This window comes from Pogoniulus pusillus, chromosome 6 (assembly GCF_015220805.1).
Source record: "Pogoniulus pusillus isolate bPogPus1 chromosome 6, bPogPus1.pri, whole genome shotgun sequence".
NCBI classification, from domain to species: Eukaryota; Metazoa; Chordata; class Aves; order Piciformes; family Lybiidae; genus Pogoniulus; species Pogoniulus pusillus.
In genome coordinates this window covers 4,288,654-4,314,027 of record NC_087269.1, presented here as the reverse complement: position 1 = coordinate 4,314,027, position 25,374 = coordinate 4,288,654, and the positions used below count along the sequence as shown (strand labels likewise).

Below are 25,374 nucleotides of genomic sequence, written 5' to 3'. Positions count from 1 at the left end.
GAACCTTCTCTGTTATTTGTTAGTGTTTTGTTGGAGAGTGCTCTGGAGGTTCACATCTTAAACCAAAACATAGCCTGAATTAACAACAACAACCAAAAAGAAAGAAAACAAATAACAAAACTAATGCACAGAGGTTATCTTAATCTGTCTATATTTACTTGTACTGCAGGAAAAAACCATCTCTGCAGGAGAGCAGTGGAAGCTGACACCAGTGGAAGCTACCAGTATCTGGCACTTATGTTTAACAGCAAGTTAGGATGTTTGAACCTGAGAATCCAGTGTAAGAGTGCTCCACATCAAGTAGGCTTTGCCTTCACTCCTTAGAAGACCCTGTTATAGAATCATAGAATCAACCAGGTTGGAAGAGACCTCCAAGATCATCCAGGCCAACCTAGCACCCAGCCCTAGCCAGTCAACTAGACCATGGCACCAAGTGCCTCATCCAGGCTTTTCTTGAAGACCTCCAGGGACGGTGACTCCACCACCTCCCTGGGCAGCCCATTCCAATGCCAATCACTCTCTCTGGGAAGAACTTCCTCCTAACATCCAGCCTAGACCTTCCCCTGGCACAACTTGAGACGGTGTCCCCTTGTTCTACTCATCTGGAGTACTGCATCCAGTTCTGGAGCCCCCATTACAAGAAGGATGTGGACATGCTGGAGTGTGTCCAGAGAAGGGCCACGAGGATGCTCAGAGGGCTGAAGCAGCTCTGCTGTGAGGACAGACTGAAAGAGCTGGAGCTGTGCAGGCTGGAGAGGAGGAGGCAGCAAGGTGACCTTCTTGTGACCTTCCAGTATCTGAAGGAGGCCTACAAAAAAGCTGGGGAGGGACTTCTTAGGATATCAGGGAGTGCCAGGACTGGGGGGAATGGAGCAAAGCTGGAGATGGGTAGGTTCAGACTGGATGTGAGGAGGAAGTTGTTGAGCATGAGAGTGGCCAGAGCCTGGAATGGGTTGCCCAGGGAGGTGGTTGAGGCCCCATGGCTGGAGGTGTTTAAGGCCAGGCTGGATGAGGCTGTGGCCAGCCTGATCTAGGGTAGGGTGTCCCTGCCCATGGCAGGGGGATTGGCACTGGATGATCCTCATTGCCCCTTTTAACCCTGATTCTATGATTCTATTTTCTCTAATGGATAACCAGCATGCACAAGGAACCCAGAGGATACAAACAGTGTGGAAACTTCCTGCAAGGCAAAATGAAGCAGAGTTAGTGAGTAATCCATCTTGTCATGCCTACATGCTTTGCCATAACTATGCCTGCACCTCAGGGCAGCTCACGTACAACACATGATTGGAAAACTCAACAAGGAGAGGGGTTTTTTTGACTAATGGTAAAGATAAGACCCTCAAGAGCTTCTGAAAGCTGATAAATAAGGCTAGGTGTGACTTGCATAAAGCATTTAGAATCACAGAATTAACCAGGTTGGAAAAGTCTTTTCCAAGTCCAACCCATCCCCTAACACCATCTAATTAACTAAAGCATGGCACAAGTGCCTCATCCAGCCTCCTCTTAAACACCTCCAGAGACTGTTAATGTTTGTCTTGATTCCAGCAATCATGAGGAAAGGCTGAGGGAGCTCTGGGGCTCTTTAGCTTGGAGAGAAGGAGCCTGGGGAGTGAGCTCATTCATGTTTATAAATATGTAAAGAGTGAGTGCCAGGAGGCTGGAGCCAGGCTCTGCTGGGTGATGCCCAATGACAGGGCAAGGGACACTGGGTGGAAGCTGAGGCATAGGAAGTTCCATGGAAACATGAGGAGGATTTTTTACCCTGTGAGGGTGACAGAGCACTGGAACAGACTGCCCGGGGGGGGGGGGGTTGTGGAGTCTGCCTCTCTGGAGATATTTAACACCTGCCTGGATGTGTTCCTGTGTGACCTGGTATAGGAGCTCCAGTGGTTGGACTGGATGAGCTTTGGAGGTCCCCTCCAGGCCCTGACATTCTGTGATTCTCTGTGTGTTCTGTTTCAGTTGTCTTCTCTTGGCAAAGCCATAACAGTGATAACATTTAGACCCTTCCTAGCATCTTTAAGCTTCAGACATAATTGAGTGTCCACAAGCCTCTGAAATTCAATGCAAGCTGCCTCTCAACTAGGTTAGATAAGAGAAAGCCAGTGGGGGGGAAGAGAGTCAAGCCAGACAGAAGGCAAGCTTCCCTGCTGCCATCTGAATCCTGATGCCGAAAACAAGGCTTGTGCAGCAGCAGGCACTGTGTGATCCTTAGCCACAGGTACTCATCAGTGCTCCCCCACTGCACAGCTAATGAGCAACCACATCTCCAGAGCAGCATCAGATAGAGGGCTGCATCTTTGATGGAAGGGGGCCTGAGGAAGGAAGCATTTAAACTCTTGCCCATGAAGGAGCCACAGAATTTCTTTCATCTTTTTTTATGGCTGAGAATCAACATTTGGGGATAATTAGAAGGAAAGCTACACGTGTTTGACAACTCACCAGGCCTCAAGAGTTAACTCTCTCGCTGCTGAGGAGGGCACACATTTACCAGGAGCATTCCTTTTTAAAGCAGGCTATTCATCTGATGGGTGGAAGGACATCAAGTGTCAGGTGCACTGCTTTTAACCATTTTCAGTCTTTCCAGAGAGGGTTGGGTCAGCCATGTCTGTGCTGAACCAGCAGTTAATCCAGGCAGGCTTTCACTGAAGTTAATATCCCAGTGCAGACACAGTAAAGGTGCCTTTATTACAACAGGAGGAGGTGTAAGGGATGGTGCTGACTGTCACTTCTACCCAAGGCATATTTCAAAGGGAGGCTAAGGGCTGAGACACAATCACTCTCCTACTGAATGAATGAGTGGCAAGAGAAAAGAAAGGGAGAAAAGAAAGCAGCATAAGCACCAAGGGAAAAGCTGCCAGATATGGTCATAAGTTACCTACTCTACCTGAACTGCCAGCAGGTACTTTGCTGCTGGCTAATCAATGCCCACAGAGCTCCATTCCAGCCACAAGACAAGGTGCTGCCTGCTCAAGGAACACAGAAGCAAGCTGGGCATTGCAGAGAAAGAGTAGAGCAAGGCCTGAGGGCAAACAGGAAACCACAAGTACTGTGAGGAAGTTCAAAGAACATGGAGGGAACAAGAGGATTGTGTGGGAGGCTGGCAAACTGGGGAAGGTCTCTGGATTTTGTGGGGCAGGATGACCAAGAAAGGAAGTGAGAATGCTGTGGTAGGGAGAGGAGGTCCTTGGAGAGATGCTGGGCAGCTCACTTTGTAGCGATGGGGCAATATGGAAAGGCACAGCTCAGTGGTACAGGCTCTGCTGCACGTGGAATACCTGTTGTGCTACGACTCTGCTTCAGTAGTAGAGCAGCACTTCAAACCACAGCATTTCACTGAATGACAGGGGATGGAAGGGACCTCCAAAGCTCATCCTGCCACAGCAGGATCTCCTATACCAGGACACACAGGAACGCATCCAGGCAGGTGTTAAATATCTTTAGAGAGGCAGACTCCACAACCCCCCTAGGCAGCCTGTTCCACGGTTCTGTCACCCTCATGGGGAAAAAAATCCTCCTCATGTTTTCATGGAACTGCCTATGCCTTAACTTCCACCTACTGCCCCTTGTCCTGTCACTGGGCATCACCCAGCAGAGCCTGGCTCCAGCCTCCTGGAACTCACCTTTACATATCGGTAACCATTGCTGAGGTCACCTCTCAGGCTCCTCTTCTCCAAGCAGCACAGCCCCAGCTCCCTCAGGCTCTCCTCATAACAGAGATGGTCCACTCCTTTAATCACCTTTGTGGCTCTGTGCTGGGCTCTCTCAAGCAATTCCATGTTCCTCTTGAACTGAGGGCCCAGAACTGGGCTCCAGCTGTGGCCTCAGCAGGGCAGAGTAGAGCGGCAGGAGAACCTCTCTCGACCTACTAACCACAGCTCTTCTAATCCACCCCAGAATGGCATTGGCCCTCCTGGCCACCAGAGCACGTTGCTGGCTCATGGTCAACCTCCCATCCACCAGGACCCCCAGATCACAGCACTGTTCAAAAAGCAATCAGAGTTTAAGCTGCCAGCATGTTTATACCTCCCCCAAAGGACACTCAGGGAGAGGTTCAGGCAGAGCAGGCAGCGAATCTCCCTGCTCAGCAGGTGGCTTTCTTTGCCCTTCCTCAGCCTGAAACAAATGCCTCAGCACAGGGGACTCTGCTCTGGAATTCAAACAGCTCCGGGCTCTTGTTCACAGGTGCTTATTAAAGGATTCTTAGCACTTTTCACTTACCTCTGTGTGCTCTCCCATCTGGAGTACAAAGTTCTGTCCACAGAAATCCCCCCTCACTATTTCAAGTGGATATGCTATGCCTTCCCACTTCCTTTCTTAGGGTCAAATTCAGCTCTCCAGCATATGTGGTTCCCAAATGAAGTGAATGAAAGTCCCAGATGCTCATCAGAACAGGCTCCAGCAGTCCACAGCTGTGCAGCATTCGTTAGCCAGTGTTGCTTAACCACTGCCACATTCCACAGAGGAAGTGGCAGAAGAAACTCCCTGAACAAGGAGAACTTTGCTCTGAAATTCTTCTCTGTGAAACTTCCCAACGTGGGGTATTCTGGAGAGGTTTAGCAATGGCTGAGGAGACAACCTGTTGTTTAAAGCATTTACTACAATCTGAAAGCTCAGCTGCAAGAGCAGAAACCTTCAAGCCTTGAGAAGCAGCACAATGGACATGTTGTTTATTTCACTGTCAGTCAAAGAATGCAACAGCCTATGACTAACTGCAATAAGAGTTAAAGTTATATTTAATCCACTTCATCTCACCACTCCCATTTCAATAATTAAATGTCTCCTAAGATGAGGACCATATGGGTGGCAGCAGAGCTCACTTCTACATGTGGACTTGACCTAATTCCTTCCTCAATCTTCACCCTCCCCCCCCCCCCCCCCCCCAAAAAAAAAAATCCATTTCTATTTTAGCTTCCACTTTAAAGGGATTTTAAAAATGACAGAGATGTGTCTGGAGCTGAGGGAAGGAGTTTGTGCTTCCATGCTGCAAGAAGACAGGTTGAATCCAGTCCATCTAAAACCTGCCCAGACCAGTAATGTGGTCTGCCAATGCTGAAAACCTCCCCTGCTCCCTGAGACAAGCATGCATTTTGTATTAGTGCAGCCAAACAGCAAAGCAAACACCAACTCCTGAAGCAGTCTGCTCTGAACTCCACTTCTGCTTTCTCCTAAGTGTTCCCATCACTAGTCTAGAGGCAATGCAACAGAGTCACTGAAAACATCTGGTTTAAAGAGACCTCCAAGCTCATCCAGTCCAACCCCTCACACAGCACTGAAGGATCAACACTAAACCATGTCCCCAAGCGCCAGGACCACATATTCCTTAAACACCTCCAGGGAGAGTGACTGCTCCCCTGCCCTGGGCAAATCAGTCCAATGTTTAAGAACCCTTTCAGAGAAGAAATCACAGAATCAGTCAGGGTTGGATGGGACCACAAGGATAAGCCAGTTCCAACCCCCCTGCCATGGGCAGGGACACCTCACACTAACCAGGCTGTCCACAGCCTCACCCACCCTGGCCTTAAACACATCCAAAGATGAGGCTTCCACCACCTCCCTGGGTAACTCATTCCAGTGTCTCACCAACCTCATGCTGAAGAACTTCTTCCTAACGTCCAGTCTGAATCCACTCATTTCTAGCTTGGTTCCATTCCCTCCAGCCCTATCACTACCTGACATCCTAAAAAATCCCTCCCCAGCTTTCTTGCAGTCCCCTTAAGATACTGAAAGGTCATAATTTTGTCACCCGGGAGCCTTCTCCTCTCCAGATTGAACAGCCCAAACTCATTCAGGCTTTCCTCACAGCAGAGCAGCTCCAGCCCTCTGATCATCCTCATGGCCCTTCTCTGGACACCTTCCAGCACCTCCATATCTTCTTCGAACAGAGGCTCCAGAACTGGATGCAGGACTCCAGGTGGGGTCTCACCAGTGCAGAGCAGAGGGGCAAGATCACTTCCCTTGCCCTGCTGCCCACACTGCTCTTGCTGCAGCCCAGGCTCTGGTTGCTCTCTGGGCTGCAAGAGCACACTGCTGGCTCATATTGAGCTTCTGATCCTCCAACACCCCCAAGTTCCTCTCCACATGGCTGTTCTCAAGCCAGTCACTGCCTACACTTCTCCTGATGCAGCCCAGGGTCTGGTTGGCTTTCTGGGCTAAATACTTCATTAGAAATCTTGAGCCTTACTTGAGCCAAGGAGAGTTTTGTCATTTAATTAATTGCCCTGGGACTTTACCCTTTGACTCCATGGATTTCTCATCTGCCCTTTCTATTGACTTGACTACTGCCCACACTTCTCTTGCTGCAGCCCAGCATCTGGTTGGCTTTCTGGGCTGCAAGAGCAGTATTTCCTAGCATCCAGCCTGAACCTCCACTGGTGCAGCTTGGAACCATTTTCTCTGGTCCTGTTGCTTGCCACCAAGGAGAAGAGGCTGCTCCCTCCCAGTCAAGAGTCTGGGTGCTCCTTGCCAGTGCTCCCCACATCTAGCTATCCTGGCAGCACAGCAGCTCACAGTGTTCAAGGGGAAGGGTGCAGAGAAGATGTATCTGCCCAGCATCTTGCACAGTGTGCCTGTGTTGGCTTGATATAAGTCAGCCTCTTGGCAGAGCCCACATGACTGTGGTTAGAGGAAAGGCTGAACCAAATCAAATAAGCTTTGAGGAAAGGCCCAGGATATTTTCTTAGAAAGGCACTAAAGCAGTTAGACAGTTTGCAACCAACAAAAAGCAGGAGCAGGGTTAGTCTGCATCTGCCTGCAAAGAGCAGAAAAGACAGCAGTTTACTGAGCCTGCAGAGAACCAAACACTGCTCCAGGCTGACCCCTGAAAGGATGATTACAACACTAGGCACAATGCTTAATCCATGGGCCAGGTGGTGAGCTCTGTGCAAGTTCAAACAGTCCAACAGCCCCCCAAAACTAACATTCTTAAGTCTAGTAATGAGAAGTTTATATTATACTGTTAAAAGTATACTTTAAAAAACTCCACAAATTATTTTGTCCAGGTGTGACTTTTCAGTATCTGAAGTGGGCTCACAAGAAAGCTGGGGAGAGACTTTTTAGGATGTCAGGGAGTGTTAGGATTGAGGGGAATGGAACAAAGCTAGAAATGGGTAGAGTCAGACTGGAGGTTAGGAAGAAGTTCTTCAGCATGAGGGTGCTGAGACACTGGAATGGGTTGCCCAGGGAGGTGGTGGAAGCCTTATCCCTGGAGATGTTTAAGGCCAGGGTGGGCGAGGCTGTAGACAGCCTGATCTAGTGTGAGGTGTCCCTGCCCATGTCAGAGGGGTTGGAACTGGATGATCCTTATGGTCCCTTCCAACCCTGACTGATTCTATAAACTGAGATCAGCTTCATGTGACCAAAGCCTGTGAGCTCCTTTCTGTGGTGAACCAGTCCTAATCAGAAGCAGGTTATCAAATAAGTTGAGTGTGGAATCCTCTGCTCACATCAAATAGACATGAAGTGATTTCTGCACAAGTCACTTTCAGAATACAAATTCATGCTTCATGTTATCAGAAACACTGGAAAGAGTTCTATTTTTAGTGCTTTTTCTAGCTTTGCAATTACCTAAACAAAGCCATCCACAAGCAGGAGCTAGAAAAGTTTACTCTAAGTCTGGGTCACTCTAAAGCACATTTAGTCAGGCTGGCTGGAATAGCTTTGGCAGTGTGAGACTCCAGACTGGCAGTGTAATGATTAGTACTGAATAATTAAGCTAAAGGGAACCTAGTTAAGCCTCTGCCCATTCATTTGGCCATTCATTCCAGAATTCTCTCATTTTCTGTACATCAATTCATCATTTTCTGCACCAGCATGCACAGTCCTAAAGTAGCTAAAAAGGAAAAGCAGGATTAATTATCCCACTGCAAAACATGGGACCTTGCAGAAAGATTTTCCACTTCCATTTAAAAATGCACTTTGACACCTGTCCAAGTGGCACCCAAAAAGGCTACACATGACTTGGCAGGGATGCTGTGATGTACAAAGGGAAAACATCTGCCCTGTGCAAGCCAAGGGTTCTTCCCACTTGGCTATGGACTGTGTTTCTGGCTTGTGCTCCATCAGCTTAGAAAGCACATGATTTGAACTGGAGTAGGGAGATCCCCAGCCTTGCCTATCCAACATCCCAGCCAAGATGCTGCACGCACATATGGGGACAAAAGAGGGGAAATGCTTTGTCACAAGCTGCCACTAATGAGATCTGCAGCTCCTGCTGAAGCAGAGCCAGGGCGATGGGACTGATGGTACCCTGCCTACCAGGTGGGAGCTGGCTTCTGGTGCACCACAGACAGGCTGCAGCTGAATCACAGAATTATTGAGGCTGGAATAGACCTCTGAGATCATCAAGTCCAGGCTATGACCTAACACCACCACATTGACCAGACCATGGCACTAAGTGGAGAGCAGCCAGGCAGAGAAGGACTTGGGGGCACTGGTTGAGAGCTGAACATGAGCCAGGAGTGTGCCCAGGTAGCCAAGAAGGCCAATGGCATCCTGGTCTGGATCAGGAACAGTGTGACCAGCAGAACCAGGCAAGTCATTCTGCCCTGTACTCAGTGCTGGTTAGGCCACACATTGAGTCCTGTGTCCAGTTCTGGGCTCCCCAAGTTAAGAAAGATGTTGAAGTGCTTGAAGGTGTCCTCAGAAGGGCACCAAGGCTGGGGTGGGGACTGGAGCACAGCCCTGTGAGTAGAGGCTGAGGGAGCTGGGGGTATGCAGCCTGCAGAAGAGGAGGCTCAGGGCAGACCTCATTGCTGTTTACAACTACCTGAAGGGAGGTTGCAGCCAGGTGGGGTTGGTCTCTTCTGCCAGGCACCCAGAAACAGTACAAGAGGCCACAGGCTCAAACTGCACCAGGGCAGGTTCAGGCTGAATGTCAGGAAGAAGTTCTCCATAGCAAGATTTATAGGAATTGGAATGGGCTGCCTGAGGAGGTGGTGGAGTCCCCATCCCTGCAGGTGTTTAAGAGGAGGATGGATGAGGCACTTAGTGCCATGGGTTGGTTAATTAGAAAGGTCAGGTGATAGGTTGGACCCAATGATCTTGGAGGTCTTTTCCAACCTGGTTAATTCTGTGATTCTGTAATCCAATCTCTCTTTAAACACCTCCAGGGACAGTGACTTCACTGCCTCCCTGGCCAGCCCATTCTGGTACAGGCAAGGGGAGAAGAGGACTCCTGGCCTTGCTCCAGCTACTGATACTGCTGCCATCACAGTGGCATCTGGCACAGTCTCCTCAGCATCCCATCTCATCTGCTTTGTTTCTCTTTCTGCCTTACAGAAAACCCAACCCCATTAGCTGTTCTTTTCTGAAGACCATCTGCCTGTTAGGCCCTTAAGGAGGGAGGGCAGCAACTGACTACTCAAAGCTGAAATAGTGCAGAATCAAATGGTGCATCTTCATCTTCTAGCAAAAATCACTGCTTTTGTGTTTTTGATGCATTTATCATTACCAAACCCACCATTCACAACTGAAACAAGCAAACTGTTTTGAAGGGAATGCTTTTTTCAGTGCAAAATAGAGAATGTCTACAGAAAGCAGACTGCACTCTCAACAACAACTTTGGTTGAGAAGTCAGGGATTTGTTTCAATCAAAAATCTGTTGTGAAACAGTTTCAGCTGATAGTATTTGACTGACCTTAAGAGATGAACCCTGCAGTCTGGACACAGCTCTCTTACACCTGCACTTAATGTTCCTAGTAGCTGGGCTGCACCCACCTGATTCCTTTTCCCTGATGTTTGTTACCCAGAGCACTGTGGATCCATCTGAAGCAGGTTTAAGAAGCATTCTCCCTGCCTCACCTCTTCATGATGCTCTGCTTAATTTGTCCAGAAGAGTAGAACCATAAAATCATAGAGTGGTTCAGGTTGGAAGAGACCTCAAAGATCATCCAGCTCCAACTGCCTGCCAGAGGCAGGGACACCTCCCACTAAAACAGGTTGCTCAAGGCCTTATCCAACTTGGCCTTGAACACCTCCAGGGAGGGAGCACTGACAGCTTCCCTGGCCAACCTGTGCCAGTGCCTCACCACCCTCACTGCAAACAACTTCTTCCTATCACTCAGTTTAAATCTCCTCTCTGCCAGTTTAAACCCATTCCTCCTCTTCCTGTCATTACAAGACCTTGTCAGCAGTCCCTCCCCAGACCTCCTGTAGCCCCCTACAGATCCTGGAAGGCCACTCCAAGGTCTCCTCCAAGCCTTCTCTTCTCCATGCTGCAGAGCCCCAACTCTCTCAGCCTGTCCTCATAGCAGAGCTGCTGCAGCCTTCTGGGCATCCTCGTGGCCTTCTCTGGACTCACTCTAAAAGTTCCATGTCCTTGTGTTAGGGGCTCCAGAACTGTACACAGCAAGAAAAAGGGGCTGTAGATCTGCCCCCTTTTGCCTTCTAAAATATTTCTTTTGGTGCTAAGAGTTGCACATGTGTGAAAAGGTGAGATCTCAAAGAAAAAAAAGGACTCATGGGACTTAGGAGTCTGATTCTCACTTGGGAGAGCATCACAGTGATGCTCACTTGGGAGTTTTGAAACACCTTCACCTGCTGCTCACAAAAATCCTTGCCCCTTCCTTCCTGACCCCCAGCCCTGAGACATTTATAGGCATTGCTCAGACCTCCTCTCAGTCTTCTCCTCTCCAGACTAAGCAGCCTCAGGGCTCTCAGCCTTTTTTCATCAGGCAGTGCTCCAGCCCCTTCATCATCCTTGTAGCCCTCTGTTGGCCTCTCTCCAGTAGATCTCTGTCTCTCTTGAACAGGGGAGCCCAAAACTGGATGCAGTATTCCAGATTGGGCCTTACCAGGGCAGAGCAGAGGGGCAGCAGAAGCTCCCTCCATCTGCTGGCCACACTCCTCTTAATGCACCCCAAGATCCCATTGTCCATCTTGGCCACCAGGGCACATTGCTGTCCCATGGAGAGCTTCTTGTCCACCAGCACTCTAAGGCCCTTCTCCATGGGGCTGCTCTCCAGCAGGTCACCTCCTAACCTGTACTGGTGCAGTTTATTATCCCTTCTGAAGTGCAGGACTCTGCCATTTTAATGAATATTTAAAGCCTGCACACAAACTGTCAACTTCTTTGGCTTTGTAACTTGTCATTTGAGGAGGCAAAACTTTTCATTGTGGCACTGCAAAAACCTTTCATTTGTGCTGCTATTTTTCTTTCTATCTCCCCCCCCCCCAAACACTCTAATAGTGTGTATTTCCACAAGAACAGCCACCATGCTTCAAAGAGTCCTGAATGAAACAGCTTTGTGTTTTCCACCAAGATGATGCAACGGCACTGAATTAAACCTCCTGCTATTCCCAAGCAACAACAAAGAAGTTCAGAGCTTTCAAAACATGGGAAACTTGACAATTTCAGCTTTTCTGTTGGTTGGAAGTAGACCCAGCTTTGTTTCCAAACAATTCCACTACTGTGATTTCAGTGCATTTCCTTTACACACACATGTTAGGGTTGTTATGTTATGCAAGAGAAACATGAGAGCTCCAAGCTCTGCTCTGGGAGCTTTGTTGACAAGCAGAATTGATTTAGGAAACATACCTGTTTTTTCCCCTGTGTTTTCTTAAACTCTTCACATGCCAGCCAGAACAAAACATTTTCTTCACTAAATTCCTTCTTTAAAAATTCCTAGGGATAAGAAAAAAAACAAACAAACCAACCTTAGGCTTCGATTCCTCAGCTGTTTTTTTCTCTCTTCCTACTCCAGTTATTGAAACTAGAAGCTGCCTACAGCTAGGCTTTACCAGAGCAATGGTTTACATAACACAGAGCACCAGAACCTCTGCATCTGCACACCACCAAGGCACAGTGTCATATATTCAGCGCTCTGAAAGCACATTCCAGGAGGATGATGAGCTACATTTCATCTCAGAGCACATCAGTAACTAACAAGGAGAGATTCTTCAGTCTCCCTTAAATAACTTGGGTAATTTTACTGTCATTGTTCAAAGGGAAACCCCAAAATGTGCTAATTCATTAGCAGGTGAGCACAAGGAATGGTTCTAACGAGACTCACAGATCACCTGAGATTCTCATCTGCTATCTTCCTGGTTTTTTGAATGAGTAAAATCTCTGCACATAAAAAGTGCTTCTAAACAGTGGCAATAAATTCACTTAAGTAAGCTGAAGCAGAAGATGTATCTGCATTCTCTGGACAGTGTTTAAACAAAGCACATTCCTCCCAAAGTGAGGCCTGGTTTAAAATGGGAGGGGGGGGAAAATCTACTTTAAATCAAACATTAAAACATAATGGCTGGAATATTTATAGCTCTGAGACCATCAGTTTTCTCTTTTAAGTGTCAGAGGACAGAGATGAAGGAACACCAAGAATTTAATAGCACCAAGGTTACTTCACAAGTTGTTGGGGTTTTTTTTTCTTCTTGTAAGGAACTCTAAATCAGTTTTTTTGCCATTCCAGTCAGCATCACTCTTCAGATAATTTCATCCAAGTGCATTTTATCAGTGCTTGGTATGGTAAAGCCATATTCAAGTTAAGTAGTTCTCCTATGGCAAGAAGGCCTTGAAAGCAACTCACTACTATAACCTAGTTAAGCCTCAAACTTGCATTGTGAGATGCAGAAGCTTACTCTTTGTAGTAAACAAAGGGAATGCTGCAACACAGAAAAAGAGCCACAGCGAGTCATCTGGCTCAGGAGCTGCTGCTGGTAACTCATTGCTTAATTTAAGAACAATGTGTGAGAATAAAGAGTGCAGGATCAGTCCTCAGAGACAAATAATGCTTGGCAAGAGAGGTCAATAGCTCAAGGATTGAGGTTTATCCAACAGGAACTTGTTAATCCTTGCAACAGCTGAGAGATCCGATTAAAAGGATACAATCAGAAGCCTTCCACGTGCCTGACGAGAGCAAGCTGCAGCACCAGCAGGCAAAAGGCACTGCCTGGCCAAAAGCCACAGCCTCAGCAGCTCAGATGCTGCAGCTCCAGCTCTGCCACCTCTATTCACGGTACACACCTAGAGAGATGTGTGCCTATGTGCCCACAGCACTGGCACAGCTGCAGCATTTATGCTGAAACTGACACAGAATCAACCAGGTTGGAAAAGATCTCTAAGACCATTGAGTCCAACCTATCACCTAACACCTTCTGTTTAACCAAACCAGGGCACTAAGTGCCTCATCCAGCCTCCTTCCAAACACCTCCAGTGATGGAGACTCCACCACCTCCCTGGGCAGCCCATTCCAATGCCAATCACTGTTGCTGGGAAGAACTCCTTTCTAACATCCAGCCTGAACCTGCGCTGTCACAGCTTGAGGCTGTGTCCTCTTGTTCTGTCCCTGGGTGCCTGGCAGAAGAGACCAACCCCACCTGGCTACAACCTCCCTTCAGGTAGTTGTAGAGAGCAATGAATTCTGCCCTGAGCCTCCTCTTCTGCAGGCTGCACACCCCCAGCTCCCGCAGCCACTCCTCAGAGGGCTTGTGCCTCTCCAGTATGCCATGGCTGTAGATAAATGATGGAGACTAGCTTGGCAAGCTCATCTGCCAGCTCTCTCATCACCCTAGGGTGGATCCCATCTGGTCTATAGACTTGTGAGGAACCAAGAGGCTCAACAAATCCCTAACTGCCTCCTCCTGGATTACAGGATTACATTTATCTTTCAATCCTAATTTGAGTTTGAGATGGATATTCATCGTTAATATAGCAACCCGAAATCGTTTCACTCCTTCTGGGTCTTCCAGGAGGTTCTCTAGCGATGTAGCCCATTTTGAGGTTCCTTTCAAGGTTTGATGGCTGCTGCTCGGGTGCCCCTCGCTGTCATTTATCTCTGGAAAACAATGGAGAAAACAAACCCCAGCATTTCTGTTAGAAGCAAGGAATATCACACAGGCTCCTTCCCTGCCACCCTCTGCACCCTTTAAAGGGAGCACTGCAAAGCTGCAAACGAGCACACAGACATATCTGAATTCTGGTTCGCCTGTAAGGAGGCAAAAATGTCTTGCAGTTATATAATCCAGCAGCGTGCAAGCAGGCACTGTCACTGTTTTATAGGAGTTCAAGCCCATTTTGCATGTGGAACACGATGACCGCTGCCTGCCTGCGCAGTAAAAGGATCGTTTGCCTTTTGTTCTGGCACTGTCAACAACACTGGCTCCCATAAAGCAGATCCTGGTCAGTCACACGCATCACAAAGAAAAGAATCATCACTGGAAGTTGGGAAAAGGCAGAGAGAATGAGAAAGAACGCTTTGGTGAGCAGCAGAACAAGTGCAATATGTTAACCCAGTCGAACAGGAGGAAAGGCAGCTGGCAGAGCAGCCTCCTTCCAGCTGAGTCGACTTGCTGGTGGCCAAGTGGTATTTGGATATTTTTTTCTGTTTGCTTTCAAGACCATTGCAGCTCTGCTTTTATAAGGTGTACCAGGCTGTGCCCACATCTACCTGCCAGACAGCCTGCTTGCAGATAGCAGCTTCTGATTTTTAGTGTCCCAGGGACAAGTATGTTACAGGCAAGGCTGGGGATGTCACAAACATGGCTTGCTAGCTACTCGCAAGTAAACCTGCTACTTGGGAAGACTCCAGAATGTTACTGCTGATCTGAGTAACTCTAAACCAGACATAAAGTGCTTAGCCTCCTTTCTTCTCACACAAAAATGTCCAGGGAAGGCAGCAGGAGTGCAGGCAAGCCAAAGGCTCCACTGCAGGTCACTACGTGCTAGAAAGGTGCCCAAAACCCTTCCTTAAATCAATGTAGCTTCTACTTATTTTTATAACCTCTTCATTGTTCCCTGCCAACTTACTGGAAATATGGATCTTAAGCTCTGTTTAAAAAACCCTCCTCCAGCATGAAACTGAGCCTCAGCAAGTACCTCAAAGAACTATCTCTGCAGAGCTACACTATCAGATGCCCTTTTCAACTGGTAGCTAGGATGATAAATGCAAAGGTTCAAGCCCTACAAAACACTGGCAAAGCAGCAAAGCCTACTGAGATTTGGTTGGTAGGGAGCTGCAGAGTCTATTTGTTTTTCTAACAGTGAGATGGACCACTGCTGTAGAGGAATGAACATCTCTTTTGCCTTGGTAGGAGGGTTTCTTTAACACATGAGAGATTACAGAGCTGAAAAAGAGGCAAACATTCTGGTGCTGTGGATTGCACATCCAGTGCCTGCTACTGAGAGATCTCCAGGTACACACAGGCACAGAAGAAAGGAACCACCTAAAAGGATTGAGGCCAATGGTCACTGCAGGCTACATTTTTGACAGAATCATTTGCCTCTCTACTTTGCCTGTCCTGCTCTTACACTGTGATACAGCTACAACATGAAACTGAAACTTGTAACGCAATGAACATGTGAGGAGCGTCTGAGAGAGCTGGGGTTGTGCAGTCTGGAGAAAAGGAGGCTGAGGAGAGACCTCATCTCACTCTACAACTACCTGATGGGATCACAGAATGTCAGCTGGAAGGGACCCCCAGAGCTCATCCAGTCCTACCAGAGCAGGATCTCCTACAGCAGATCACATAGGAACACATCCAGGTGGGATCCTCCAGAGAGGGAGAGTCCACAACCCCCCTGGGCAGCCTGTCACAGTACTCTGTCACCCTCACAGGGAAAAAATTCCCCCTTGTGTTTTCATGGAACTGCCTATGCCTCAGCTTCCACCCATTGCCCCTTGTTCTGGCATTGGGCATCACCCAGCAGAGCCTGGTTCCAGACTCCTGGCACTCATCTTTACATATTGGTAAACATCACTGAGGTCATCTCTCAGTCTCCTCTACTCCAAGCAGCACAGCCCCAGTTCCCTCAGGCTCTCTTCACAACAGAGATGTTCCATTCCCTTCATCATCTTTGTTGCTGTGTGCCTGACTCTCTGAAGCAGTTCTATGTCCCTCTTGAACTGGAGGGGCAGAACTGGACACAGTACTCCAGATGTGGCCTCAGCAGGGCAGAGAAGCAGAAGAACCTCTCTCAACCTAAAACCACAGCCCTTCTAATCCGCTCCAGAATGGCACTGGCCCTCCTGGCCACCAGAGCACATTCCTGGGTCATGGTCAACCTCCCATCAACTAGGGCCCTCAGATCATTTTTCCATTTGCTGCCTTCCAACAGGTCAATCCCCAACCTATACTGATCCCTGGGGGTGTTGTTTCCCAGGATGTTGGAGCAAGGAGTGGGCAGCCTCTTCTCCTTGAGGGCAAGTGACAAGACTAGATAAAATGGTTTTGAGATGCATCAGGGGAGGTTCAGGATGGATGATAGAAAACACTTCTTCACAGAGAGGGTTCTCAAGCATTGCAATGGTCTGCCCAGGGCAGCGGTGCAGTCACCATCCCTGGAGGTGTTTAAGCAGTCTGTGGACCTGGCACTGAGGGACATGGTTTAATATGGAGCCTTCATGCTGGGTCAAAGGTTGGCCTGGGTGACCACAGTATCACAGTATCACCAAGGTTGGAAGAGACCTCACAGATCATCAAGTCCAACCCTTCACCACAATTCTTAAGGCTAGACCATGGCACCAAGTGCCACATCCAATCCTGCCTTGAACAGCTCCAGGGACGGCGACTCCACCACCTCCCCAGGCAGCCCATTCCAGTGTCCAATGACTCTCTCAGTGAAGAACTTTCTCCTCACCTCCAGCCTAAATCTCCCCTGGCGCAGCCTGAGGCTGTGTCCTCTCGTTCTGGTGCTGGCCACCTGAGAGAAGAGAGCAACCTCCTCCTGGCCACAACCACCCCTCAGGTAGTTGCAGACAGCAATAAGGTCTCCCCTGAGCCTCCTCTTCTCCAGGCTAACCAATCCCAGCTCCCTCAGCCTCTCCTCGTAGGGCTGTGCTCAAGGCCTCTCCCCAGCCTCGTCGCCCTTCTCTGGACACGCTCAAGCATTTTGATGTCCCTATTAAACTGGAGGGCCCAGAACTGAACACAGTACTCAAGGTGTGGTCTAACCAGTGCAGAGTACAGGGGCAGAATGACCTCCCTGCTCCTGCTGACCACACCATTCCTGATGCAGGCCAGGATGCCACTGGCTCTCTTGGCCACCTGGGCACACTGCTGGCTCATGTTCAGGCGGGTATCAATCAGTATCCCCAGATCCCTCTCTGTCTGGCTGCTCTCCAGCCACTCCGACCCCAGCCTGTATCTCTGCATGGGGTTGTTGTGGCCAAAGTGCAGCACCCTGCACTTGGAGCTATTGAACCCCATCCCATTGGCCTCTGCCCATCTGTCCAGGCAGTCAAGGTCCTGCTGCAGAGCCCTTCTGCCCTCCAACCCAGCCACATCTGCCCCCAGCTTAGTGTCACCTGCAAACTTGCTGATGACTGACTCCATGCCCTCATCCAGATCATCTATGAAGATGTTAAAGAGGATGGGGCCCAGCACTGATCCCTGAGGGACACCACTAGTGACAGCCACCAGCTGGATGTGGCACCATTCACCACCACTCTCTGGGTCCGGCCCTCCAGCCAGTTCCTAACCCAGCACAGAGTGTTGCCATCCAAGCCATGGGCTGACAGCTTAGCCAGCAGTTTGCTGTGGGGGACAGTGTCAGAGGCCTTGCTGAAGTCCAGATAGACCACATCCACAGGCCTCCCCACATCCACCAAGCGGATCACCTGATCATAGAAGGAGATCAGGTTGGAGAGGCAGGATCTGCCCTTCCTGAATCCATGTTGGATCTTTGAGGTCTCTTCCAGCCAGATGTTTTCTGTGATTGTGTGACTTCACTACTTGCACAAAACCTGTCAGGTTCCAAGACCATAACCAGATCAGTCTCCAAAGCATACCTACAGCTCTATGGAAGAAACAGAAAGCCTACCAGTTAAAAGTCAAGAGTCAAAACCCGAGGACTGCCTCCAAACCACTACTGCAGACTTCACAAGTGACAGAAGCATTCAGCGATGTAGCTGTGCCTCAGCCTCCCCTCCCCTCATGCAAAAGGATGTGGTTCTTGATCATCACTTGCAACATTTATTTTAGGAACCTGACTCAAAGTATCTGTGCATCCTATCTCAGTAAAATCTGTCAGATTTAAGTTGGAATAGCCAAGCACATTGAAGCAGAACACAATTACCTCTGACAAGCTTGAATTTCTTCTTGTGATCTCTCTCCCCTGCAAGCAGAACGGCAGCTCTGTGGGTACAGCTGCTAGCAGCCTGGATTCCCTTATTTAATAGAGGATTTAGCACAGAACATAAGGGAATGAGATTTCATTTCTAGGGTTTCTTTTCTGGTCAGATTTTAAGTGGACATTAATGATGACTTTGAAAAGAATGCATTTCAACAAGCCAATACAACACAGGGCAGACCTGGTGCCGTGGGAACCTAAAAAAAAAGAAAAGCACCTCTGGTGATTGGAGAGAGGCTGGAGCAAGTCCTTCCACAGACCCAGGGTACATTGCTCTGCTTCCCCTCGGCTGCTTTCACATCTCATCTTATTGCTGGGCAGCCTCTAGACTCCCTGACCGCTGCTCTCCCTCAGCTTTCTCTCACTTCCAGCCTACCCAGCACAGTCCAACTCCATCCACCCTTCACAGCCCCATCTACTCCTTGTCACCTGAGCTCTCCCATAACCATGTTCCCTTTCTCCCTATCTTCTCCCCCTACAGCTTTAGAAGACAAAAATCTGCTTTTGAAGGGAATAACCTATACAACTTCTTCCTAACACCCATTCTGTTGAGCCTTGTGGTGCAGGCTCCTATAACTCTGTTTTCTCACTCAGCCAGCTCCCCACAACCCAAAAAGTGCTGTGGTTTGCCTGTCTGTTGCTTGTATAATGCAATCTTTTTACTGACCCTGCACTGACTGAAGCTGGGAGCTCCTCAGAGCAGAAAGCTATCACAGAATCACGGAATGGTGAGGGTTGGAAGGGACCTCTGAAGATCTCAAGCCAAATTCCCCTCCCAAAGCAGGATCACCCAGGACAGGTCACACAGGAATGCATCCAGACTGGTCTTGAGAGCCTCTAGAGAAGGAGACTTTACAAGCTCTCTGGGCAGCCTGTTCCAGTGTTTTGTTACCCTTACAGTAAAGAAGTTTTTCCTCATGTTGAGGTGGAACTTCTCATGTTCTAGGCTGCATCCACTGTCCCTTGTCCTATCACAAGATACTACTGAAAAAGAGACTAGAACCTTCTTTTGGACACACACCCATCAGATAAACATCTGCCTAAATGTGCTCCTGTGCTACCTGCTCTAGGTGATCCTACATTGGCAGGGGGGTTGCACTCGATCTCTGGAGGTCCCTTCCAACCTCCAATGTTCTGTGATTCTGTAAAGACCTCTGAGTCTTCTCTTTTCCAGGCTACAGCCCCAGGTCACCCAGCTATGGGATGCTGCTGGGTAGCTCTGACAAGCCAATGCAGGTGTAGCAGCTGCAATCCCAGCTCAGCGCAGGCTACAGCTCCCAACATCAGCCCACACTGAGGCAGGGGACACCAGCCATAGGATCACGATGGAGGCAGACCCTCAGACCACTTGCACATAACCAACACAAGAGGCCAGATGCCACCCCTGGATCCTGCCATCAAGTAGTGCAGCTCAGCAGTCCTCTGAAAACACAGTAACTGCATCCAAACAGCCTGGCTGGTACCACCCCACCAGCTGTGCCAGGGGCAGCACTGCTGGCAGGGCACAAAGCCATGCCAGGGAACATTGTGGAGGGCTCAGGTCTGTGTGCTGGGCACAGCACTGATCAAGCTCTCTCCTTCCAGGCTGAGTTCCTCTGCAGCCACCATGAAACACGAACATTCCTCTTCAACACAAACGTAAATAGACTGCAGATGATACACGACAGTAGGGAATATCCTGACATGTTATGAGGATATTAAAACTGCTGGCTATTTCTATTATACTCCACTAAATACACCATCACAAACATTTCTTCTAATACAAAAGTGACATTTCCCCCATCCTCCAGTCATGATCACAACTTCCCACTCCACAGGCTGGTTCCGTTTAGCAGATCTGATGTGTGACTTGGAGGATTTGTTTTTAGGAGCTTAAAAAACAGCAAAGCAGTTTGCTCCACAGCTGACGTGAGAGGCTAATCCCCAAATCTATACCCCCCCATAAGACATTCTTAAATTACCTTAAAAACGATACTTCCACTGAAACACAACCTAATGGAAGCCTGAAACAATTTATTTTAGACAGCAATATTGCAATAAATGTAATTACATGATTGACCCTCCCAAAAGCCTGTTTATCTCTGCCTGCTATCTCAAAAGATTACTTTCTGCTGTTAAAACAATCTGCTGACCAAGTCACTGAACACAGACTTGGAAATAGCAAGCTGGACACCAACATCTGACCACCAAAACACATACATCAATCTAACATTTAAAGGAGGAAGGCAGACATTTGCCACTCCTGAAAACTAGGAGATAATTTTGTACATCGAACAAACAAAAGAAGGGCACTGTAAAATGGCAGCAATGCCCCTGTGAAAGTAACAGATGATACCTGTGCTGCCGACACTTCTCACTGTCACAGGAGAGCCTTCGCTGTCGATCATGCGGATTAGAAGTTGAGAGGCAGAGGAAGCCAACAAAGCAAGCGCAGCGCAGCTGCAGAGTCCCCGCTGAAGCAAACTTTCCACCGAGCGCAGGACTCCGACACGATGTGCAGCAGGCAGCTGCTTCCACACAGGCAGTGAATGATTACGTGCTCGTTTTAACAGCAGCGGGGCTTTAGAGGAGCAGCCTGCACTAAGGCAGCAAGCAGGCAGGCACATTAGCTGGAGCATTACTTCAGAAAAGCATCTCACAGAAGCTACCTTGCCCCCTCCCCGTCACACAATAGCACCGCTGCATTAGGCTGCGGATAAAAGCTCTTCGTAAGTGGTGGCTAAGTGCAGCACTAACAACACCGTCATTAGCAGTTTCTAGCGTGGTATCAAAACCGGCAAAGATTTGCATTCTCCAAACGGGAACTCGGACTGGAAACCACGGAAAGTGTCAATAGCATCAAAACACACAGCTCTGCAGGTCAAACCTCAGGGCTCTGGCCCTTGCTTTCAAGGAGCACACGAAATTGCAGAAACCCATCAGAGCTGGGGAGCTTCGGAGGCAGCTAATTGAGTGAGACATGCGAATCCATCTGCCTTCCCAAAGGGCTGCGCACTGCAGCCCTTTCCCAAGGTGCTGGCACTCTCCAACTGTTCATTCGGCAGCCCGCATGGCGCCGTACTGAATAGCACAGACCCGCACCCTGCACAGCACCCCGCCGGATGCATCCCTTACCCAAGTGCCTGCCTGCCTCTTTCACGGAATCTCAGAAACATCCAGGTTCGAAAAGACCAAGTCCAACCCAGAACCTTACGTTTACAAGATTCACCTTAAACCATATCCCTATGCACCACACCCAAACTACCCTTAAACACATCCAGGGTGGGTGACTCCACCACCTCCCTGGGCAGCTCATTCCAGTCCCTGACCACTCTCTCCAGGAAAAACTTTTTTCCTAAGGTCCAATCTAAACCTACCCCAGTCTAAGCTCCAACTACCTATGAGAAGAGACCAGCAGCAGCCTCTCCACAATGTCCCTTCAGGTAGTTGTAGACAGCAATGAGATCTCCCTTCAGCCTCATCGTCCTCACACTAACCACCCACAGCTCCCTCAGTTGCTTCTCATCAGACTTATTCTCTAGGCCCTTCACCGGCTTCGTTGCCCTCGTCTGGACCCATTACAGCACCTCCACATCTCTCTCGCATTGCAGTGCCCAAAACTGAACACAGTACTCGAGGTGTGGCCTCACCAAAGCCGAGTCCAAGGGGACAGTCACCTCCCTGCTCTCCTGTTGGCCAAATTCCTTCACAAAAAGCAACTGGCACACGAACAGTAGATACGACAAAAGAATCTTCACAAAAAGCAACTGCCACACGAACGGTAGATATGACAAAAGAATCACATAATCAGCATCATCCCTATCCTGTATTTAAGCATCAATGCACAAGGCTAGCAAAAGCCTTCTCAATTCTTCTTGAAGAACTTCTGATCACATCACCAGGATTTTCCCCCTTTTTCACCAAGATCATAAAACTGTGAGCCACAAACCTTTGTCACTACTTTTCAAGTTCTCTGAATACCTACAGTCACCAGGATCCAGCAACAAACACCAGAGTGGAACTATTATATCCCAAGTTATGAAACACTGTGAAACTTCAGGAGTAGGCAGCTGAAAAAGGAAGTCCCCTTACTTTCCATGTATCCAAGCGTCACTGGATGAATCCTCCTCAGACAACAACAGTTTCCCAGCAGCAGCTAAACTGTAGACCTTTTTCCCTACAGAAGGGCTGTCCACACACTTTGGTTGTCCAGGGCATGAGACCCAACATCCTCTTTTGACTGTGCCTTACAGATGGCTACTGGATTCCACTTTTAACTATAGGGAAGGAAACCAAAGGGACGTTCCGCTTTTACAGCATCTGTGGAAGGATCCACCAGACAGATATCCCTTTAAAAAAATCTAGACAAACCTCATGTTTGGCTTTTCTTAGAAAGGTTTGAACTTCTTACTACACACTATGGAATAGAATCACAGAGTTGTTTAGTATCACACACAGTATCACAGTATCACCAGGGTTGGAAGAGACCTCACAGATCATCAAGTCCAACCCTTCACCACAGAGCTCAAGGCCAGACCATGGCACCAAGTGCCACGTCCAGTCCTGCCTTGAACAGCTCCAGGGACGGCGACTCCACCACCTCCCCGGGCAGCCCATTCCAGTGTCCAATGACTCTCTCAGTGAAGAACTTTCTCCTCACCTCCAGCCTAAACTTCTCCTGGCGCAGCCTGAGGCTGTGTCCTCTCGTTCTGGTGCTGCCCACCTGAGAGAAGAAAGCAACCTCCTCCTGGCCACAACCACCCCTCAGGTAGTTGTAGACAGCAATAAGGTCATCCCTGAGCCTCCTCTTCTCCAGGCTAACCAATCCCAGCTCCCTCAGCCTCTCCTCGTAGGGCTGTGCTCAAGGCCTCTCCCCAGCCTCGTTGCCCTTCTCTGGACACGCTCAAGCATCTCAATGTCCCTCCTAAACTGGGGGGCCCAGAACTGAACACAGTACTCAAGGTGTGGTCTAACCAGTGCAGAGTACAGGGGCAGAATGACCTCCCTGCTCCTGCTGACCACACCATTCCTGATGCAGGCCAGGATGCCACTGGCTCTCTTGGCCACCTGGGCACACTGCTGGCTCATGTTCAGGTGGGTATCAATCAGCACCCCCAGATCTCTCTCTGTCTGGCTGCTCTCCAGCCACTCCGACCCCAGCCTGTATCTCTGCATGGGGTTGTTGTGGCCAAAGTGCAGCACCCTGCACTTGGAGCTGTTGAATGCCATCCCATTGGACTCTGCCCATCTGTCCAGGCAGTCAAGGTCCCGCTGCAGAGCCCTTCTGCCCTCCAACCCAGTCACATCTGCCCCCAGCTTAGTGTCCTCTGCAAACTTGCTTTAGGGTGAAAAAGACCCAACACCATGTCCTGAAGTGCCACATTTGCACACCTTTTGAACACCTCCAGGGACTGCGACTTCACCACTTTCCTGGACAGCCTCTGACAGGGTTTGGTCACTCTTTTCAATGCAGTTTTTTCCTAACATCCAATCTAAACCTCTCCTGGTGCAACTTGAGGCCATTTCCTCTTGTCCTATAGCTAGTTACTTGTGAAAACAGACCAAGCCCCACCTTGCTACATCTTCCTTTCAAGTAGGCGTAGAGAGCAATGAGGTTTCCCTTCAGCCTTCTCTTCTCCGGGTGAAACAATCCCAGTTCTCTAAGCCATTCCTCACCAAACCTTGGACAGGCTGGAGTGGATGATCTCCGAGGTTTCTTCCGACCTGATTGATTCTATGATTCTGTGTTCTCCGGGCCCTTCACCAGCTTTACTACTTATCTCTGGACATGCTCCACATCAGTGTCCTTCTTGTAGCAAGGGGCCCCAAACTGGACACAGTATTTGAGTACAGGTAATGTGTTTTCTGTGATTCTGTGCTCTTAACTTGTACCCCAATTGTTTCAGCAGTGATATGTATTAACGTCTTTGAATCGGCCGTGTCTGGGACACTGCACCGTACGATGCCCCATAACAGCACAACACCGTATTACAATGCCCATCTGCAGAGGGAACTGCCAAGTCCTGCATTTATTACACCTTGGTAATCTCCATTCCAGTTTAAGACGCTGCCTGCTAAAGGCAAACTCTTCGAAGTCAATTTAGAGTTCGAACAGCCACGCTGTGATGTTCGAGGCTATCGCCTCGCTGCCAGTAACAGCGACAGGCAGCAGTTCGCAATTAAAATTCGGCTGACGAGGCACAAGCCCGAGCAGAATCCAGTTCCCTCTTCCGTGCAGCTGCCGCCGGAGGAAGCGCCGCGCTCCTTCCCCCAAGCTGGCTCGGGCACTGCACCCCTCCGGAGGCGCGGGGCACGGAGCCCCTCCGCCCAGCGAGCGCTGGCCCCGCCGCTGCCACAAGCCCGGGCACGACGTGACCGTGCCGGGACGTCTTTCCAGCAAGGTGAGCTTTCCCTGACGAGGGGCTTCAGCCCGCTCAGCGCAGGGCAGGGCAGAGGAGCCGGCGCGGCCGCGATAACGAAGCCCAGCAACAAGCGCCGCCGGGTGTGAGCTGCCCCCGCTCCCTTCACCCTGCAGGCGGGAAGCCCGCCCCAGGGAAAGCCCCGCACAGCGCCGGGCCGCCGAAAAGGGCGGGAGACCCGCTCGCCGCCAGCACCCCCCGCCCCTACTCGCCATACCCCGCCGCCGCCAGGAGGGGGTCGGCCGCGCTTCCCCTCCCCGACGCGCTGGGTCGGAAAACAGCGCAGCCCTGCCCCTGGCACCGGCACTTCCTCGGACGGGAAGAGCTGCTGCCGGGGGTCGCAGCGCTCCCTCCCTTACCTGAGGGCGGGCGCTTCCTGCTGAGCCGGCTCACGGCCCGGTTGAACATCTCGGGGGCGGCCGCGCAGCCCCAAGCTGCCCGGAGCCGGAGGGGCCGCCCTGTCCCGCCCTCTGCTCCGCGGCCCCCCAACTGCCGCCTACTGACAGGCGCCGCGGCCGCGCCCAGCCCGCCGCCAGAGCGGCCGTGAGAGGGAGGCAGCGCCCGCCTGTTGCCCGCCCGCAAGCCGCGGGGCCGCCTCGGCGGGCTGGGCAGGAGAGGCAGCTGTAGGCTAGGCCGAGGTGGCGGGGGAACGGTTGCTGTGGGCACCCCGAGCCTGAGCGCTCGGATGGCACCGTCAGCGTGCCGATCTCGGCTCTTCCACACGCAGTTGCTCCTCCGGACTGCGTTCAGGGGCGAGAGGAGCGGCAGCATTTCTGCCTTACCCTAGGGCACAAACCTTCGACCGCAACGTGGCAGTGCCGAGGGTCTACATTCTCTCTACAGTGCCGCTAGAGAACAGCACCCATCCCAACCTAAGCCCCTTTGCTGTGGACCCTCAGCTGT

At 49.9% G+C, this 25,374-nt stretch overlaps 1 protein-coding gene across 2 annotated transcripts in view; it reads right to left on the bottom strand.

Annotated features, from left to right (window-relative positions):
* Positions 1 to 24,925, bottom strand: part of RGS10 (regulator of G protein signaling 10) — a 35,305-nt gene extending 10,380 nt beyond the window's left edge. The window contains exons 1-3 of one of the 2 annotated variants that reach the window (XM_064144268.1): positions 24,831 to 24,925; positions 13,663 to 13,781; positions 11,540 to 11,626 (exon numbers count right to left, since the gene is read on the bottom strand). In XM_064144268.1, the coding sequence (XP_064000338.1) occupies positions 11,540 to 11,626; positions 13,663 to 13,781; positions 24,831 to 24,879 (255 nt within the window). In that variant the 5' untranslated portion in view covers positions 24,880 to 24,925. Of the gene's footprint in view, positions 1 to 11,539; positions 11,627 to 13,662; positions 13,782 to 20,408; positions 20,739 to 24,830 lie in introns of those variants that run through there. The other variant, XM_064144267.1, reaches the window with a different exon arrangement.
* Positions 24,926 to 25,374: the final 449 nt, after the last annotated feature.